The 21663-nt window shown below is 32.3% G+C and overlaps 2 protein-coding genes across 5 annotated transcripts; both read right to left on the reverse strand.

Moving 5' to 3' along the window:
- Positions 1-487: 487 nt before the first annotated feature.
- LOC146540435 (vanin-like protein 2) lies at positions 488-12314 on the reverse strand. 2 transcript variants are annotated; one of them, XM_085204437.1, is made up of 10 exons: positions 12155-12311; positions 9016-9132; positions 8669-8791; positions 7638-7810; positions 6995-7209; positions 6591-6677; positions 6256-6359; positions 5410-5601; positions 1593-1717; positions 488-1335 (listed from the first exon to the last, which is right to left on the reverse strand). In XM_085204437.1, the coding sequence occupies exons 1-10, from the start codon at positions 12302-12304 to the stop codon at positions 897-899; spliced, it is 1725 nt and encodes a 574-aa protein (XP_085060563.1). In that variant the 5' UTR covers positions 12305-12311; the 3' UTR covers positions 488-896. The 2 variants fall into 2 exon arrangements, with proteins under 2 accessions (XP_085060563.1, XP_085060571.1); XM_085204445.1 differs by lacking the exons at positions 488-1335; positions 1593-1717 and adding exons at positions 2762-3204; positions 4212-4333 and having other exon boundaries at positions 12155-12314.
- A 3852-nt stretch (positions 12315-16166) lies between these two features.
- LOC146540436 (uncharacterized) lies at positions 16167-19949 on the reverse strand. 3 transcript variants are annotated; one of them, XM_085201103.1, is made up of 3 exons: positions 19897-19949; positions 17907-18132; positions 16167-16369 (listed from the first exon to the last, which is right to left on the reverse strand). In XM_085201103.1, exons 2-3 carry the CDS (start codon positions 18058-18060, stop codon positions 16218-16220), a joined length of 306 nt encoding a protein of 101 aa, XP_085057229.1. In that variant the 5' UTR covers positions 18061-18132; positions 19897-19949; the 3' UTR covers positions 16167-16217. The 3 variants fall into 3 exon arrangements, with proteins under 3 accessions (XP_085057229.1, XP_085057238.1, XP_085057220.1); XM_085201112.1 differs by lacking the exon at positions 19897-19949 and adding an exon at positions 19580-19861; XM_085201094.1 differs by lacking the exon at positions 19897-19949 and adding an exon at positions 18807-19445.
- Between the last annotated feature and the right edge of the window lie 1714 nt (positions 19950-21663).

Here is a 21663-nt window from a genome sequence, read left to right on the forward strand (position 1 = left end):
TTTATTGCACAATATTTATCGAATGGTGAATGTAATTGAACATGTTCATTCAATTGACCGAATTCTCCGAAGTTGTGACCGATCACTAATTGTTTAGTTTATTATTTCCATTAAGGCGTGTTTGTGACGTAACTGTTTATTTCTCAAAGTAGTAGTAAATAGCGTAGTGTATATAAATAACTTGTGAATTAAAATGTAAATAGAGGCCAGTAATGGCGCAGAGGCACAAATGCAATATTTATTAAAGTCCCGTAACTCAACACGCAAGGCTTCCTAAATTTGGCGGAAAGTGGGGAGTGGAATATCTTAACGCTAGGTTCCCTCTGCCTACCCTCATGTAAAAACAATTGTATGACCCTTTCGAACCAATACCATCTCGTTCATATAGATAAATTGTAATTAACTTAGTTAAAGGGCAAAAATGGTGAAATACTAGAAAAAATACTGTGTAAACCAGAAAATTATGAAATAAATGAAACTTTGATACTTAGAAAAAAATAATATAATTCGTAAAAAAAATGTGTACTGTTACAATTATTACTATGTTATATATTACAGTATATAATATATGAGGTAATAATATTCTAAGAGTATTGTAAAGAGGCAACGAGAAAAGCGAATGTAAATCAGGGATATTTGTATATATTTTAAAATATTTTTATAAAAAAAAACAAATACTTGTTAAATGAACTTATATTATAAGAATGACTTGTGTAAATATATCTGATATTTTTTTAAAATTTATATTAGACTTTACAAAAATATAACCTATTGTACTTAACTTGCCTCGGTGAAAAATAATATTTGAAACATATTGAATTTTTTATGTTAATTTGAAGTAATACTTAAAAATTGAGCTATAAATAAATTCTTACTATATTAACAAACTTATATCATTATAAAAGAAATACTAAAACGTTAAACAATAATATAATAACACTAAGTGTATGTGCCACGGAGGAATCAGGTTCATCTACCGTGCCAGGGCTAGGACTTACTTCACTATCACCATCAGTAGAACCGTCATCATGATCAATTGGAGCTGATTCTTCATCACCATCTGTCGTATATTCTCTTCCCCATACACCAAAAGAATATAAATCAGAATTAGAACCAACTAATCTATGTGTATAAATATCTATTATATTGAAAAGTGTTAATTTATTAAACTCAAAATGATCAGGTTTCAAAGGCATGATGGAAGTGTCGAGGGATAAGGCAAAGTAGGCAGAGTTGTTTGCTGAAAGGTCCAGGTTCAATTTCGGTGTGGGTACTGTCGCTGTGATGGTTAGCTCTTCGAATACAGCGGTGGCGTTTTGCACAAACTGTGGAAACCTGTGAAAATATATATAATTATCACAATATATATTAATTTAATGTTTAATTTTTTTTTTACTTCATATAAGGAGTATCTGTCAGGGTAGGCAGAGGGAACCTAGTGTTAAGAGTAAAATTACTCTGTTCCTTCTCTAATTTATTTGATAGGATATGTGATGAATATTTTTTTCGTCTTAACAAAAACATAATTTATTTTTAATTGAAAGATTAGACAAAATTTCTATTTAACTTATAAATAAATATTCTTTAAATACCTTTGACCACAAGTTTCAATAGTGTTGCCAGTACAAGCGAATACGGAGCAAGACCTCATACCTCCTGTGGCAACACCGGTGAATGATCGCACGCCGCTAAACGCCGCAGCCCTGTATAGGTAATGCTAAAAAAATAATAAAAAAAAATATACTTGATATTTTACCCATTAAAAACTTTCATTCCCCATTTACCTCTAATTTCTCGAAACATGGAGTGTTGGATGGGGGGCCTCAAGGCTGGGCCTTGTCTCGTTACCAGAGCGAGAAAATGAAGATATTAAATACTTTATTCCCCCTAGTGGGAATAGAACTGACAACCGTCATGCGTTGACGGCCTCAATATATTAAGGCAACTTACATTATTTCTTTAATTTAAATAGCACTTTTGTCGGTATTAAAATAAATAGAAATTATTCTTTGAGATTTCTATGAGAAGCGCGACGTTGAGTACCGCGAGTCATCACGCAATCCTCCTCTGGGGGTCTGCGAAAAGTGGGGATCGGAAGTATCTTAATGGGAACAGAGTATCTCTCTGCCTTCCTTGCTAAAAGCGGTTGAGATTTGTCTCTTAATATCACGAAATCGGAAAGTGAAGAATTGCCGGTCTTAACATTAGAATTGTAATAATATGTGAGCGCAGCGTGAAAGCAAAAACAAAATAATTTCGTTGGCATACCAACCTATTACTTCCATAGTTCTTAGAATGTATTAACCTTGATGAGATATTTGTGGAAATGGCAAATTAAGAGGATATTTCTAATTAAAATATAGATTTCCAGAGCCAGACAATGGTTTTGTCTTTCTCGTCACTACGTGCTCGTAGTGATTTATCACTACATTCTGTCATCCTCTCTAATTGGATAGATGAGATATATAAAAATGAAATACACTTATAAATTGTACTCGTTGTAACTGGGAGCATCGAAGAAATGGACGTCATATAAACTAATTAAAGTAAAAATTTTATTTTTTATTACAAAATAACTCAGATTTAATGAAATGTTAAACTTCTGTAATACAATTCATTTTTATATAATAAAACAAAATTTTCACAAATAATTATAATTTACAATGAAAGGAAGAATATCGACAAGATTTTCTCCGCCGAACGTGAAAAAAATTACAATATCCTACAAACATCTGTATAAAAAAAATCGAAACAATAAAACTTAAACATATACAACAATTTTATTATCAATTTACTTATAATTAAGCTAAATACATATTTCCATCATCACCAAATATGATTACATCGAATTCAATAGAATTTCGTATATCTTCTTCAGTTGGCGTCAAAATATTCTTGCTGTCTCTCGTAAAAATTCTTGCCCATATTCCAAAAGAGACCAGCTCGTCTTGCGATGATTTAATTCTAAAACTTATATGTTCACGATTTTTCCTTTCTCCAATTTCATTACCATATAAAGATATACTATTTTCTTGGTTTTCGTTGTAAGAAAAGTTTTTCGGGCTCAGTGGAAATTTATTATTTCTCAAAGACAACGGATAGTAAGCTATGTTGTCACATTTCAAAGTTTCGTTGTATTGCTTACGGTAAGACGTCATCTTTATATCGAGCTCCTTGATTTCTCTTTTATTATTGTCGGTAAATCTGAAAATATATATTTACAATCTTGTTTACTTAAGTAATTATTAGAAAATAATTAAACTACATATATTTAGCTATCCGGTTCCCACAAGAAGCAGGGAAAGCAGAACCAACCTAATGAGGCGTTGCGTGGCGTAACTCAACGCCGCACTAAACCTTGTTACCAGAACGATTAAATGAAAATATTAAATATGTCCCTACGTCCTCAAAAAACTATAAAAATATGAAATGATTTTAACATAATATATTTGTAAAGTTAATACAAAAAAATCTTTTTCGACATTATGTATAAGGAATGTATGGTCTAACCAACGAGGACGCAAAAGACCGCAAAGTGGAGTAGGTTGAGTAGGAAGGCAGACCCTGGTTAGCCGGGATTAATGCCAGGAGGAAAGAAAGAAAGAAAGATTGTGTATAAGGAAAATAGTATAAGGAAATTTTTCGATAACGTCCAATATAATAATAATTTACATTTTGCAAAGATTATCTATCTAAGATATTAGGTATATCATCAAATTATCTCGATCAGGAACTTCTTGGAAATATATATTTAGAAATGATGCGTATGCGAGGTATAATTAAATTATCATTATTTATAATAATATAAGAAAACAGTTTTCGATCGGTAGGTTTTTAAATTGAAAACGAATGTTTAATAAAAAAAATTATTTATGTAGAGCCAATTTTTTACTAAATTATTACTTTTTAATATTTTAAATTAATATTTTAAATTAATGCAAATTGAATATAAGTATTATAATTAATAACTTTTTGAAAACTATGAACTTTCTCCTTTTAACTAAGTCACTTAAATAACCAAAAGATTCTCCTTAGCACAACAAATACCCCTCTAAAAGCCTCATCAAAATCAATTCACCCAAAACAAGATAATCACATATAATAAATAAACATATCTATATAAATTCACACCATACATACAGTTCAAACTGAGAACTTACTTCTTTTGAAGTCGGTTACCCACGTGACAAAATGATCAAGTACCAACTTACTTATAGACACAGCTTTTGGCCTCTTCACTTCCACAAGCAACTACGACACAGCCAGCATTCCCGACGTCACGCTTCCCGTAAATATTTATCCCGTCCATGACAAAAGCTCTATAGTGAGGTGCCTGAAATATAATTTATTCAGTAAAATATTTAAAAAATATTTGAAAAAAAAAAGTTCATTATACTTCAGGGATTGGTAGATAGAAGATGGACTAAGCGATAATGTTATAGCTATTTTTTTTTATCTTTACATCTTAAAAACATCCTCACTTTCCTTTTCCTTACTTTTTTTAATATTATTCTAATTGGATTCTTTTATTTTTTCTTTGTTCTTTTTAAATAATGTTTTTAAAATACATCTTTTCGTTTCGTTTTTTTTTTACTTTTTCAAACTATTTCTTTAATAAACTTAAAATAATAATATTTAGGCGTCTTCAAGTTACATAATTAAATGACGTATATATCAAAGAATTCAAAAATACTAATAGTTTATTATTAGATTTTTTTATAAATCGTCAAAATCTGGAAAATGGAAAAATTTTAAGGTACACGAATGGGGTAAAAAATATTGGAAATCACCTCAATCACCTATTATTATATTAGTTTGTCTATCTATCCACCAATCATCCTGTATATTAAGATAAGTAACAGATAAATAATTAGAAACACTATCAGTTAGTTAACTAAGGCTTACTTAATTAAATAAATATAAAATTTACTTACCTTAGAATTATAAAGTTTTCGTATAAAGCGTTAGTATTCATGCACTATAATTAAAAACTCATGCAACTTTATTTTTGTTTAATTTTCATCCAAGGAAGACTTAGAAAAAAAATCTAATTCAACTTTTCACTTCTTATCAGAACTAATCATTATAAACAATTTTGCAAGTACTCATAAGCCTCGCTAATGTCTCCGGAATTCAACGGAAAGTGGGGAACGGAGTGTCTTAACACTAGGTTCTCTCTTTATATTTTTATATAATAAATTGCAGCAATTATCACAACCAAAATTATCTAATTTATATAACCAGTTGCAATATATATTGGTGTAATTTAAATAATATTTATACGGATTTAATGTTAATCAAATGCTAATTGAAGGCTCTGAGTGCAGCTGTATAGGGTTAAAACTACATACTTTACGATATCTAAAAAGGCATGCTGTTTCAAGCAATACAATTTTCAATATATCCTACCTTCTCTCCATTCCTTTCAGCCAAATTGATTCTAAAATGGCAAACAGTATCTTTATCCATGAGAGTGAACTCCTGATATCCAGGGTTTAAAAGACGTGTAACATATGATGCTAGTGATGGATCTGTGATTAGTGTCAAATTGTCTTGAACTGCTGGGTTGTCGTATATTGGCCCTGGGTAAGTTCCTTCCACCTGGAATTTTACGTATTATATATTTAGATTAATATTTAGACATTGACCACGAATTTTAGTTAATATATTATCTAGTATTAAAAATGATATTATTTGTGAGTTGGGTCCCCACATGGGAGAATGAATTATTTTCATTTTCCTATCCTGGCAACACAAAAATGCTGTGTCGAGTTTTGCCATAATTTGTCCAAAATTCCATGATAAGCAAATGACGGAGTGTCATGAACTCATGACACCAGGATCATGATTTTTGTTTTTTATAAGATTTGAGTTATTTAATCAACAGAAAAGGTATAAAAAATAATTCATAATTCAATTCTGTTTGCGCAATATTGCTTCATTTAATTTCTAGGCGCGACTATTTATCGGATAAAACTAATTGTTTCTCTGATTCTCTCATACAAAATTATGTTATTACTTGCGTTACAAGAGCAAAGAAATGAAGATATTAAATATTTCATTCCCTCGCTTTGGTAACGGAGCAATGCCCGGCGTTGAGTTTCGCCACTCATAAATGTCTTAATGGGAACGGAGTATCTTAGCAGATTTCCAGGTTCCTTCTGCCTACTGCTATGTGCAGGATACAGTATGACGCTAAAAAAGAAGAAAAAATAATCTCGATCACAACATATTTACTAAGACAAAATTGTCTACCTGTCCAGGTACTTTAGGTACTCGAGACACAAGTAACCTCGTTGTAGGCACTCCCGGCATAATGCTGACCAAAGCTCCAGCTTTTCCTGAATAGATTCCAGATCCTGTAAAACATGTTTAAAACTTCATCCAAGCCTAAATCTTTAATAAATTATATGTATGTGATAAAATAAAATTCCATAAAATACATATACAAGTAAGTTGTTAAAAAACTTAACCCCGACGTCAAAAAACTAAAAATAAAAATATAAACCCAATCGTTCATTATAAGTAACAGTCAATACCTAACTAAAAAAAAAAATTAAAAAAATATTGAAATTTCCTCCTCTCCTTACCTGCACTTCCAACCTGAACATTATTGGCTCCAGCTGCCAAGAAGTTAACGTTCATTGAGTGTGCATAGGCTTCTTGAATTTGAACAGCTGTGAATGGAATATATATACAAATTATTTTATTATTATTTCTAAATCAGTTAGGTCCATATTTTAATATATACATCAAATCAGCTTCACGCTAGAGCGTGTTAGATCGGGATAGTTAGCGGGATAGATCCCGCAAACAGCAATATAAGCAGGGAGAACCTAGTGTCCCCTCCAATCCCACTTTCCGCCTAATTCTTACCAAATTGCAAGATGAGTGGTAGAACTCGTAGTGACTGAGCTGTGCCCGTTTACAATCTCATACTTCTTTAGTATGCACATTTTCTCTTTATGGAGAACAAAAATATCTTATAGCTCACCAGTTAAATATGGCATTTCAGAGAACCACATAGTAGTGAATATAATATCTGTTAAGTTATTCTTCTCCACGACTTGCACTGCTGGCACTTGGAACATCAGGTCAAAGCAAACGTAGTGACCGAAAGTCACTCCAAAGTCGGTTGTAAAAACGCCTAGGTCTGGAGTCAAAGCTGGAGTTCGTGTGAATTCTCCAAAAAGATTGATTTTGCGGTATCTGTAATGTTTGATTAGGGTTTAGTAACAAGTAGATCAATATAGGTATGGCTTAAGATTTAAATGCGCTATATACTCTTATATGAATTTAATTTAAAAATATGATCAAATTATCTAAATTAGAATTACTTATATTTTTTTATTTGGGTTTTATTTAAAATAAATTACAATGTATTTTATAATTATCGATAGATTATTAAAATTCTTTGTAAAGTCCTAAAGTCATTGTAAAATTAAAAGATATTGGGCGAAGAAGTTTCGAGTTTGTTATTTTTTTCATTTAAGAATACTCAGTCCATTTGTGACAAATCATCAGAAAATTGGAGAACGGAGTGCCTTACCACTAGGTTTTCCCTCTTCCTATCCTGCTGCGTGTAGGATACAGCGTGATCCGAAAATTATAAATCTCTTTTCACTCGAAAAAATTACCTGTCGATTACTGCTCCTTCCCTGTTGAATACCACATTAGTGTTGAAGTAATATGTCTTGTTCTCTGGACAGTTCTCTCCGACTGCTTCCACAGTGCAGTTCACGATTTCTTGCGCATTGATTACTACGTAAATTTGGTTTTCTCTGGCGGCCGATGATATGTTTACCATGATCTGAAATAAATAAATATATTTTTTTAAATAGGTAATAATCTATATCTATTGTTAGAAATAATCAAATAATGACCATAGAGGTTATATAAGAACGACTCTAATTACTGGCTGGCACTTTTATGGGCTGTCAACGACGACCGAAAGAAAAGGATCGCTAACGTCACTCTGCCCGATGGATTCTTTAGAACCAGATATTGTTATTAGACTGCTAGATAATTCCCTTTGGTTGTTTAATAATTATTTGAAGCCTTGTTTTAATTCATTACCTTTCCCACTTTATTTAATATTTCCAATAGTTTCTAACACTATATATATAAAATCGAAAGGTCACTCACTCATCACGAAATCTCAGAAACTACATGTGCTAGGAATCTCAAATTTTGCATAGGAGTTACTTATAGGACGTAGGTGCTCGCTAAGACGAGAATTTGCAATATTCGACTCCTAAGGGGAACAAATAGGGGTTGAAAAATTGTATCAAATTTCGTTACTACAAATGCTAGGAGTGTCAAATTTTGCATAGACGTCACTAGGACGTAGTCATGGAGACAGATATTAATAATAACATAGTTCACGCGGGTATAACCGCGAGCGGGCCGCTAGTATATTATATAATAATAATTTAATAATATATTATTAGAAGGTATTCCTTTTTGTTCTGCTTTACGCTTCCTCCGGGCGGTCCTAAGGGGGGTCCTCGTGTCCTTCGTCCAGTGTCATCAATATTGTGTTTTCTAAGGTCAACGAAGGTCACTCTTGCTTCATAAATATGTTTTGCCATTCTTTAATTACAGTATAGGTATTTGTTTATCATATACCTAAAAGATTTAATGAATATTTAGTACATATATCACTAACCTTGTCAAATAGTTCCGGTGCTAAAGCTGGAATAGGATGCTCTAAAAGCAACCCTTTGATAGGAACAGTCACGCTGACGTGATTGGACAGGGTTAGTTCTGGAAATACGATAATATCTGCATTCTGAAAACAAGGAAAAATAATAATTAATATAAATTTAAAAAATATATAATAATAAAAAAAATGAGGCTATCGTTTCGTAGTAACACAGGCGTGTAAACGCGACGGTGTCGGTTCGATTTCCATTCTCCACAGCAGGTTCTCTCTTCTCACGCATATTGAAGGGTAGGCCAGCAATCCGCGTAATACAGCGTAAAGCTGAAAATATAAATAAATAAAATTCATACCTGGTTGGCAGCATCTTTTATTAAATCGACATAATTTGCTAAATTGGCATCAGCGTCAGGCCGCACCTCGAACTCCACCACTGCTGCTACATAGCTGTTGTCTTCTGGTGTGGATCTCTGTAACCAAAGAAAAACACTATTTTATAAATGCAAATAAGGAAGACCTTTTAGTTTTTTATTAATTCATAATAAATACTCTTCTTTTCGTGGGACTGCAACCGAATAAGTTCTTGGTTCGCTTCCCACTCGAGGAAATAAAATATTGAATATTTACATTTCTTCGTTCTCGTAACGAGGTATAGCACTGAGTTGAGATTCGCCAATCCACCATCAAAGTGGGGAACGGAAGTCTCGTAATAGAAACAGAGTGTTTTAAAATCGGGTTCTCAAGTTCCCTCTGCCTAACCTGCTATGAGCGTGATTCAGCGGGAAGCAAATATTCTTCTTTTCTAGAAAATATGATTCAAGACACTAGTAACTTAGTATTAAACTATAATATTATCTAAATAGGATAGAAATCTTTCAAAAATCTGAAATAATATTTATGTATATGTTAACTAGGCTTTAAAATGACACGTTTATTTAAATAATCTGTTTTCCTTATTGTTGTTTACAATTTCAATGATATTCTTGCTTCAATACGGGGAATCACTCTTATAATAGCGGCTGACTCATTGAGCTGTTAATCTCGAGATCGCATGGAAGTATCAAGCAGAAATTACTACTAAATATTTAGGTTAAGTAGGAAGGCAGACCCTGGCAATAGCCGGGAATAATGCCAGAAGGAAGTAGATTTAGGCTAATCCCTCGAAATATAAAAAAAACCAAGTTTCTAAGTCAACACGGTCAAAGGATAAAGGTCAGGTGCCCCATCACAGGGGACACCTCACTCGAACTAGCGGCTTTAATACCATTTCTTTCTTTTAAAGGCTTCTATTTTTTAGGATTTAACCACATATATAGTTTTCAGATTTTTTTTTCTAAAAACCTACCTATAGATGAAATTAATTGAATTGAATTAAATGAATTTAATGAAGTCATGGGGCCGTAGATCTTGGTATATGGTTTGAATTTCAACTAGATATCTCCAAGAGTTACTGAGATAAACGCTCTTGACAGACAGACAGGAGAACAAAGTTTTTTCCCTTTTTTTTTTAAAAGGTACCTTTTTTCCCTTAAAAGGTACGGAACACTAAAAATGTGCAGCTTTTACACTGGCACTCGTATTGAGTTATTTAAGAAATAAATTAAAGACTTCTGTTCCTAATATGAATATATGAATTTAATAGTACGTATTTATATATGAAATAGGAGTTGTTTCTGCAAGAAAAATATACAGAGGAGATTCAGCAAGTCTTGGCGCAGGGACACAAGCGTGTGGCATTAAACGAGACTGGGTGTCTGTTCGATTCCTACTCGGAGAATATATTGATTCGCTGTATCGCTCGGAGAATATATTGATTCTCTGTATCGCTCGGAGAATATATTGATTCTCTGTATCGCTCGGAGAATATATTGATTCGCTGTATATAAATTCGCCTCGCGCTGGTAACAAGACAAGGCAACACGCAATATTTTGAAAAATTCAACTAAAATTGTGGAACGTAGTGTTTTAACACTGATCCTTCTGTCTACCCTGCAACATGCGTGAGGCTGAAAAAAAGTGTATAATTTTTTCTTACATTTTTTATAAAGATACGAACATACGAGTATGTTTTAGAAACGTGTAATTAGTTCACTAAACATTTTATTAAATAAAAATGAATAAAATATATGAAGCTATTTTTTATATAAAAATAAAATAGTTTTTAATTTATAAACTTAGATATTGAGCTCGTCATACATAACTTACTTGGTTTACAGCATTTAAATTATTTTGATATATCTAGCGATTAAAGGATATATATACAACTTCCGACATTAAGAGATTATAGGTTTTAGATATGAAACACTAACTACTTATTTTTCCTTTATTTACTAGTATATATTTTATTAATTAAAGTAAAATATTTCTGTCTCAGCTTCAAATCACGCTATATCCCGCACACAGAATGGTAGATAGAGGGAACCTAGTGTTAAGACACTCGATTTCCCACTTTCTGCCGAATTCCGGGGGCATTACGTGTTAAGTGGCAGAACTCAACGCCGCGCTTTGCCTCGACACCAGAGCGAAGAAATGGAAATATAAACGTAAATAAATATTTCACTTCCTCAAATGGGGATCGAACCCACAACCGTCGCGTACTACAGTCACACCCTTGTGCCGCTGTGCTACGACGGCCTCATATCTCAATATTTCTTTAGGCAGAAAGTGGGGAACGGAGTGTTTTAACACTAGGATCCTTCTGCCTACCCTGCTGTGTACTGTATACAGCGTGAAGCTGCTTTATTTATTTACACATTAAAATTAATATTAATCACTTTAAGCGGGCGAAACCGCGATCGAAGCACTAGCTAGCTAGTAGGTATTTTCATCCCGTATATAAAATAATATCGTAGCTTTAAGTATCACGCCATATTGTTTATAATACGAGAAAGTATTTACGAAGTCTTTATAAATAGATATAATAAATATAAATGATAAGGTATTTGGCTCTTGCTATACATCTCTTTGCTTGTTGACAATTGTGAACAAGTATCTTTATTATTCCTTTCCGTTACTGAGTGACTGACAATGCACAGACAGAACTATGCGGCGTTAAACGCTGATGTTTGTCTTGGAGGATCCTTGGGGAGTACAGGGAGTAGTGAGAGAGATCACGAAACTCCTAAAAGAACATGAAGAAGAGATAAGAGAGAGAAGATTTTGATTTTGATTTTTTTTTTTGAGCTAAGAGATTTTGCGTTTAGGAGTCCATGCAAATGAAGTTGTGGACTACAATTACGTGTATCTACACATAGCAGAGAAGGCATAGTGTACCTGGAAACGTAATAAGACACTCCGTTCCCATTAAGACACTTCCGTTCTCCACTTTATGCTGAATTCTAGAGCCATTGAGTCGATAATATGTATTTTTCTATTTACTTTTCAAAATTAAAAATCAAAGTAGACAAAGAAAACACTTTACGCGGCACATTTATTTTTTATAATAAAAAACATATATATAAAAAAAATAAAATGGAGAAAAAAATACTCAACCTGCGAAGAAAATCCTAAGAGGCACATAAATATTACTACAGTAAACGTCATATTAGACTCGTGGTAAACAAGTGTACTGACTACTGAGCTATCACAGTCCCAGGCGGCTACCGATATGTAGGGGGTACCTCGATGTACATATATGTACATCAGTACCAGAAAATGCTCGTTTCCATTGCCTCACCGCGATAAATATTCGTCATACGTCATTTATATCGTCTACTTTAATGATAACCATAAGTTTAAGAAATCCATTTATCATTTGGATATCTTATATGTGTTTTCTTTTTTAGTTTTACCATTTGTCGTGCATATAGCAGATAGGTAGAGGACCTAGAGTTAAGACACTCCGATCTCTGTTTTTTGCCCCAATTTTAGACACTGTTTGTTGAATGGCGGAACTTAATGAGGCATTTTATCTACCAGAGTAATTATTAATGAACTAAGTCATAACTAAATGATATTTTATTTATGTGTGCTTACATAAACAAATATATCTCTACAATATTTATGTCGTTAAATATGACATATTATTCGCTTCTCTTGTAATATCGCTATATTGTTGTAATACTGCTATTTTTTTTTATAATCTACAAGATTATAAAATCTGCTTTGTCCTGCAAAGTGAAAGATATATTTAAAAACAACTACAAAAATTGTATTTAAAGTAGAAAAATTATAAAATATTTTAAAATAACGTAAACCAATGGAAAAAGTCAATGCTATTTACAAGATTTCCAGGAAAGTCCCTCTTGCAACAGTTTTATTAAAGAAGTAAGCTGATGCATTTAAATGTCTGTATTATTTGTACATAATCTATCTATATATATAAAATCGAAAGGTCACTCACTCATCACGAAATCTCAGAAACTACAAGTGCTAGGAATCTGAAATTTTGCATAGGAGTTACTTATAGGACGTAGGTGCTCGCTAAGACGGGAATTTGCAATATTCGACTTCTAAGGGGTTGTTTTTGGGGTTGAAAGTTTGTATGAAACTTCGTTACTACAAATGCTAGGAGTCTCAAATTTTACATGGACGTCACTTATAGGACGTAGGTACTCATGGAGACAGAAATGAATAATAACATAGTTCACGCAGGCGAAGCCGCGGGCGGGCCGCTAGTTCTTTATATATCTTTCCAAAAATAAACGAAAATCTTAAAATAACAAAACTAGTAATAACTAACCACGGCGTTAAGTTCCATTCAACACGCAATGCCTTAAGAATTCTGCGAAAAGTGGAGAACGGAAGTGTCATAATGAAGAACGAAATGTTACAGTAGGTTCCCTAATCCCTACTCCTAATTCGAACCTAAAAAAAAATACCTTTTAATGACGTGCTAATGAAGAACATGAGCACCGAATTTGCCCTTTGCTGTTTAATGTGTCGTCTTACATAATTATTTTGATTCTTCTTATCTTAATAGTTTAGAAAAAGATTGATACGGTACATTAATATAGAGTTTTACGTCTTTTATTTTCTTATTTTTACTTTTATCGTAAAGTATAAAAAAAACAATATATTTGTAATAACATAACTATTAAGATAGGATTCCGTGAAAATATATTTTTAAATTATTACTTTATTAGTAAGCACTGCAGCATTTGGTTCAACCATTTGGTTATAATTTATATTAAACTATCTAAAATAAATAAATCAGCTTCACGCTGTATCCCGCACACAGCAGGGTAGGCAGAGGGAACTTAGTGTTAACACTCCGTTCCCCACTTTCTGCCGAATTCTAACGATTTTTTTAAAAATCAAATAATAAAGATTTAGAACTAACTTCAGGTACTATAATGGAAATGTTTTACGTATATACAGCATGTTACAAAGTTCAAAAGTATTTTATGCATCATATCACCCTTTTAATCTTTCCAACATCTGCCTGTATAACACTTGTCTTCTGAAAAATAATATTGATAAGAAAATAACACAATTGTTATTCGATCTTATCAAATAATCCTCACTTTTGTTCCTGCATATTTTATTAATTCACTTAAAATCCCGAAAAAATCGGGATTTGAACTTACCATCGATAAGATATACGTAAAACTTCCCATAAACCTATATAGGTTTCAAATATATTGGAGAAAGTAAATTATTTTAATAATTTACATAATTATTCGTATTGTCGTAGAAATACGATTACATTTTGCTTATCAATAACATACAACACAGATAAGAAATGGTTAGTCATTCCACTGAACCGTAACCCGAGACGTTTGTTTTTAATGGTAAAATTCCAGGAAAATTCCCTCCCCCCCTTTTTCTCCCAAGACCTTTAGAAGTCTAGACTTCTCAGCAGTGTCAGCATGTTATTATATAGAACAGATTCATAGTTAACATGTAATTCTGTTAGCACATGCACCTATTTGTAGTTTTTAAAATCATTTTTATGAAAATTTTAAAATAAATTACTCTATTTCTAATTAAAATAAAAGGCTTTCAAACTTGATTTAATTATTAATATTAATCATATTCTTAAATGCTGTCTGGAAAATACAGTATATTAGATCACATACACCTTAACCTATGTTTAAGTTTAGTCACTTTCCTTTCAAAAAATATATTTATTTATATGAAATGCCAAATATGAGAATCACTTGCGTCATTATTTTCATATTAGTAATAAAAAATGTTATCATCGAATTTTATCACTTTTATAAGTTTATTAAACATATTCTTTTAAGATACTAGCTAGTAGCTATATTGTGTATTTTGAAGAAATATCGGCATATAAAGTCCAAATTCCATTCCTTCTACTTGCATAAATATCTTCTAATTTCTATGTATTAATAGCTTCAGGCTGTATCCCGCACACAGTAGGGTAGGCAGAGGGAACCTAGTGTTAAGGCGTATTTTAAAATACAATTTAATATTTTAAAATACAATTTTTAAAATAAATTATTATGATATTATTTAAATTTTTTGCTCTGGTGTCGAGGCAAAGTCATAAAACTAGGTTCCCTCTGCCTACCTAACCTACTAAAGGGGTGTAGTTCAAATTTTTAACGTCTGTAACGAAATTTCATACGAAAGTAGGAAATAAAAAAGAGATGCTGTTAAAAAAATTCAAATGTTATAAAATAGTGCCGCCTGCAAAGAAGGCGTACTTTTATATCCTTCTATGCATTCCATTCCATGGAAAATACATTAATTATATTATAATATGTATATAAACTAAACCTATAACATTAATACTTCTTTAAGACGCATTATTGCTCCTCTCCAATGTCTCTTCTCTCTACTTGTATTTATACTAGAGCTGCCTTTATATTAATATCTAGAAATGTACTGTATAATATAATAGAACAAGGCAGCTCGAATTTTTTAGTAAATATAAATCATTGTGAATAGCAAATACCTTATTCGTATATTTTGCTTACGACATATTAATAGGCTCTTGTTAAATATACATATATTTAAATTATAGTATATTAAATTAAAAAAAGTAATTACATAGATTAAATATTTTATGAAAAATCTTTTTATAATGTGATATTTTTTTATTGAAAACCAAACGAATACCATAAGATGACTTTCAAGATTATTTTAATAAAGTAATTACTTTAAATAGGTATATTAATTTAAATGTTGCTATCTTATTTTAATAGTATTAAATATTTGGTCCTTAGTTAATATAGCCTTTGCCTTGTTCAAACGATTTAAGTTTCACTAACAACATTAAAGGTTGAGGCTAGTCGTGACGCAGGGACGCAAGCATACGACTGTAAACGCTACAGGTAGTAGGTTCGATTCTTACTCGAAAAAAAAAAAAAAAATTTCAATTCCTTCCTCTGGTAACGAGGAAGTGTGCGGCGTTGACGCCCGCCAATCAACATGGAATGTCTCAAAAATTCGGAGGAAAATCTTATGGAGTTTGAGTATCTTAGTATTAGATTCCCAAGTTCTCTCTGCCTACCTGCTATGTGCGTGCTACAGAGCATTAAGAAATTTCATATACTGTTGACTCGAGGGAATAATATTTTAGTAAAAAGACAAAAAATTTTACAAATCATTTATTTAAATACAATTAATTAAAAACATATTAGCTTGGCTAACGTCGTTCCAAACTAGAACGTAGTGAATGTTCTCTATGGCTTAGTAGGCTTTGAGTGTTGAGTTTCTCCCTGCGAGCTACTTGAGAGTGACTTCGCCGGCGTCCAGCTATTGACTGCATTCGTATGGATCTTCGACGATCTGCTATATCTAAACGAAAATAATAAAAAATTAAAGGTAAAATAACAACGGTAAGAGTTGTTTTAAGGGTTCACAACTTAGTATAAAAGAATTAAACTTATAAGTAAGAAATAAACCAGTATACGCTTACAATAGTTCACATTATATTAAACTAGCGGACGCGTGCGGCTTCGCTTGCGTATTTAAGGGTGAATTCTAATAACCCATGAAACACGTGTTCAATTAAATACTTTTAAACATCCAAATTTCAAATTTTATAAAAATCGGTGCACATTTAATTTTTTTTGCCATACAAACTTTGAACCCCTATTTCACCCCTTTAGGGTTAAAATTTTTCAAAATCCCTTCTTAGTGGATGTCCAGATTACAAAAGTAAACTTATGTCCAAATTTCACGTTTCTACGCACAGCGGTTACGGCTGTGCGTGCGTCTTACCTCAGTCAGTGAGGACAAGTCCTTTTATATATATAGATTAGTTAATACTTATAAAATGTTGAAAAACTTAAATTACAGGAATTTAAGTTTTTCAACATTTTATAAGTTTCCACCCCAGAATAGTCTGGTGTCCACACCAGAAATTAATTTACAACAAAATTTGTCCAGAAAAAATTAAAAAAAATGTAAAGTCCAGGCCCCCACCCCCAGAAAATATCAATAGATACGCAAATTCTTGTACTATACAATTATTTATTTTCTCATCAAAATTATTTTTGTGACCTAATAACATTATAATTTTAATGATCGCACACAGCAGGGTAGGCAGAGGGAACCTAGTGTTAAAACACTTTCATTCCCCACTTTCCGCCGAATTCCTTGGAGACATTACGTGATGAGTGGCGGAACTTATCGCCGCACTTTTCTTATACATTAATACATATAACACTTTTTCTTATATAATTCGATGTAACAGACACGGATCCATTACGTTTTTATTATAAATAAATAAATATAGATTAGAATACTAAGCCAGATATTCAGCGAGGCTAAAGAACTGCAAGCACTACCACTATACTTAGGTTACATCAAAGAGTAATTAGAAAGGTGCATGTGAATGAAGCAAGACAGGTTCAACCACCGACCTTCACAATCTCTCTGCTGTCGTATATATTCCTGACTGAGAAAAAACCTTATTTGATAAAAATTATAATTATTAGATAATTGGATTTGGCCGTTTGGCGCAGGTGCACAAGGGTGTGACTGTAACGCGATGATTGTAGGTTCAATTAAATATTCATTTAAATGTATATTTCCATTTCTTCGCCCTGGTGTTGAGGAAAAGAATTCGGCGGAAAATGGGCAACGGAGTACCTTAACATTAGGTTCCCTTTGCCCTGCTGTGCGTGGAAAAAAAATATAATAATAATTATTAATAGATACCTTTTAGAGTAATTAGCTAACAACAAAATTACAAATAGCGATATTAGTTTTTAACTATCTAATACGTTAAATCTATTGAGTGACGAAAATTGGAAAACACAGCGTCTTAATAATAATTTCTTTACCAATCTACCTAATGTGGGAAGTACGCGTAAAATTAAAAAAAAACCTTTTAATCTAAGAAGATCTTCCCCTATGTCATCATCATCATCAACATCCTCATCGTTGACGTTAAACTCGTTAATTCCAATTCCACTCCCAACAGTTCCGGTCTGTTCCTGTGGTAGTTTTTCCTTGACATATTTTCCAAAAGTGTCTTGCATTGAAAAACCCAAGGATTTTGATAGAGGCAGGTTATTTATAATGTTTTCAGTTGTTTTTTTAGAAGGTAGAACCTAAAAATTAAAAAGTATCAAATAGTTAAATAACTTCAGGTTTTTACTTGCATCAAATTCCTAGTATCTATGTTTAAAAAAATTAAAACTGTAAAATGTATTAATTACACGAACGAATGTATATTACACTGAGATCCCAAGGCTCCGAGACCTACGTATCTTAACATATGATGAAATTTTGAGGATTATTAATCTAATATGTAATAAAGAAACACTACTTCAAAAACCTTGAAACTGGGGTCTTTTCAGAGATCGATTCTATTGCGTCTTGGAAAATTATTGGCCCATCAGATTGGTCTGGTTGTTTATATAGTGTCTTGAAATAGTCCATTAAAAATATACGTAAAATTGAGGCTTGCTAGTATAATGTAATGTTTGCCTCAATTTTAAACAACTTTTAGGTCGTTTGGCGGAAGTAAAGGTCCAGGTAAAGTGTCTGGTAATGATAAATATATATTTTTTTAATTATTCTTTAAGACGTATTTCACGTATTTTAATGCGAGCGTTTTGTAGTCTTAATCACATGATAGACTAATAATCCTCAAAATTTCAACTTTGTTAAATTGGAGTAAGTCTGAGAGCCCTTGGATCTTGGGCTATATATATGTATGTGAAAGCAAAAACAAACAAAAAATATAATAAACAATAGATAACATAAAACAGTTAACACATACCAAAGAAATTTATGACAGAAAATCGAAATTAACATTTAGGTTAAATACACACGTGTTAAACTCTAAATTACACCACATTGGAAACTTTAAAGTCAAATTGTAAGAAGATACCTCTAGAACCGTCACCGCTATTATTAATAGTAATAAAATCATATCTAGAATCAAAATGTACTGACTACTTTAGTTAAAGACGTCTAATGATCGATTCAATGTACGAAATGACCAGCACATCATCTTTTGTTCTTTAAACAATGGCGATGGACCAAACAATGGGACATAATGAAACAATATTTTTCTAAGAAAGTATTCTTCAAATCGATCGATATCTATACGAATATATAGTATATTTAGTCTGTCTCTCAGACAAACAGAAGGAATTACGGATTTTATGTGTGTCTAAACTAATCTTTGGAATTGCTGAACAGATTTTAATGGGGCTTTGGAAGATAGAGAAAGTTGTGGAGCAACAAACAGGCTACTTCCCGAAATTCTTGCAGGATCGAGATTTACGCAGGGAAATTGAGTTTATCGTGCATAAATTTTTACCAGATAGATATATTCCCACAAATTAAAATTATAATTTATTTAGTGTATAACAGTTTAGTTAACCATACTAAAATAACTAGCCATTTTTTTCCTAAATTACACTTATTTATATCAGCTTCACGCTGTATCCCGAATAGGAAAGGTTAAAAAAGGTTAGGAAGCTTAGTGTTAAAACACTCTTTAAGAAATAAACATATTTAATTTCCTCGAATGGGAATCAAACTTACAATCTGTCGTGTTAATAAGTCATCCGCCTGTGCCCCTGCGTCACGAATGGCCTGTCTGTCCCTCGCTCTGGTACCGAGACAAAGCGCGGCTTTGAGTTGTATCACTCAACACATAATGCCTCCAGAATTCGGCGGAAAGTGTGAATCGGAGTGTCTTAACACTGGGTTCCCTCTGCCTACCCTGCTGTCTGTGGGGGACAGGTTCTATCATATTACACCCATTTACAATCAGTAAATATTAGGTGGTAAGCCCTAAACAAGAATATTTAAGCAAAATTTAAAAAAGGAAAAGTGTAAAAAGATCGATCAAGTGCGACCGAGGGATCCGTAGCAATTTTCCGAGTCAACAGGAATTGTAATCAAAAAAAAATTGGCACATACACTCATTTTGTATGAAATTAACTATAAAAATATAAGTGTATAATACATTTTTTTATAAATAACTAAATTTTCACTTATTTTTTCCTTGATTTGTATTGTACGTTCTTACTTCTTGCCACATTTCATAAGGATTATTTCACGGAAATTCACGATTTTTTTTATACTTATTTTATAATTAGGTTTAGGCTATAATTATTTTTACCAAATATTCCACACAATTCACTCAATAATAGTATAGATACAGCCAAACAGCTGATAATGTAACTGATATGAGAAAACAAATAATATTTCATAGTTATCTCAGGTCAAGCGGCCGGTTGGTGACGAGCACGCACCGATCCGCCTCGAGCCGGTTATGGTTAAACAATAATTGGTGCTATATTGGCACATTCCTACCGTTTAAAAATAATTTCTCAATGATATTAATGTACTTGTCATTTTATATGTATTATTATAATTATAATGACTTGCATTACGTTGTTTATTAATATTTTGGTTTTGGTAATAATGGTCTGGGAAAAATGGAATTTTCCAATTTTTGTATTTCCAATTTTATAATTTTCTAGCATTATTGTTTCAATTTCACGCTTTATCCCGCGTGTGGGGAAAGCAGTTTGGCCATGTAACGCGCTTGGTCTAGGAACTATGTCGGATGCAAGTGCCTTGCTATATCAGTCCCTGGAGTGAGATATCCCGGAGGCCCAAAAAAGCGCTGGTTGGATGTCTAACGGTCAGCAAAGTGGAGAAGTGGAGTAGTGGAGCAGACCCTGGCATAAATTAAAATTCAAATTCAAAATATTCTTTATACAAATAAACTATAAAAGCACTTTTGAATCGTCGAATGAACATATAAACAAAAGCTACCACCGGTTCGGAAGGCAGTTCTGCTGAGAAGAGCCGGCAAGAAACTCAACAGTTGCTCTTTTCAAAGTCAATGGTATATTTTACTATTACATTAACTGGCAGCTGTCCTGCCTGACATTCAATAGACATTAATTCCATACATGTTTATCCTCTAAATATTCTTGAACAGTGTAATAAGCTTTACTTGTTAGAATTTTTTTTACAGATATTTTAAATTTTGGTAGCCATAAGCCGGGAATACCATGAGGAAGAAGAAGACAGTGGAGAAAACAGTGATAAACTAGTATTGAGGCTCTCCGCCCACTGCTTTCTCATGTTGAGAGGCGGTACTTCGAACCACATTTTATATAACCATGGGGGAATGTTAATAATTCCCCCCAAGGGGGTATCGAACGCATAAGCATTTTATAGAAGACACTGCCCACCGCGCTATGATGAAAAATATAATTTTATAATTTTCTTATATATTATTACATATAAACATACATATAAATGCAAAAAACTACCCACTACATGTAAATTAATGATAAGAAATCGTTAAACGTAACTGTGAATAATTATTTACAATGTTATAGTTTCCTTTCCTTTTTATTATTTTTAAACTAGATTTAACTAGATATTGAATGATATAGCCACATTACATGAAATTATATTTTTTTTATAGTTTTGCAATATTTCATAAAGATACTAGGTAACTTTATGAAATATTTTATAATATTTGGATATACTAACTTATAGTGAGGGCAGTGGTGGTGCAGAGGCACAACCGTATAACGGTATAACTGAAAGCGTAACTGGTTGTGGGTTCGATTTAATATTTAATTTCTTCGCTGTGGTGC

This window comes from Heliconius melpomene, chromosome 2, assembly GCF_056956725.1.
Source record: "Heliconius melpomene rosina isolate 202511_hmr_F chromosome 2, ASM5695672v1, whole genome shotgun sequence".
In the NCBI taxonomy this organism is placed as follows: Eukaryota; Metazoa; Arthropoda; class Insecta; order Lepidoptera; family Nymphalidae; genus Heliconius; species Heliconius melpomene.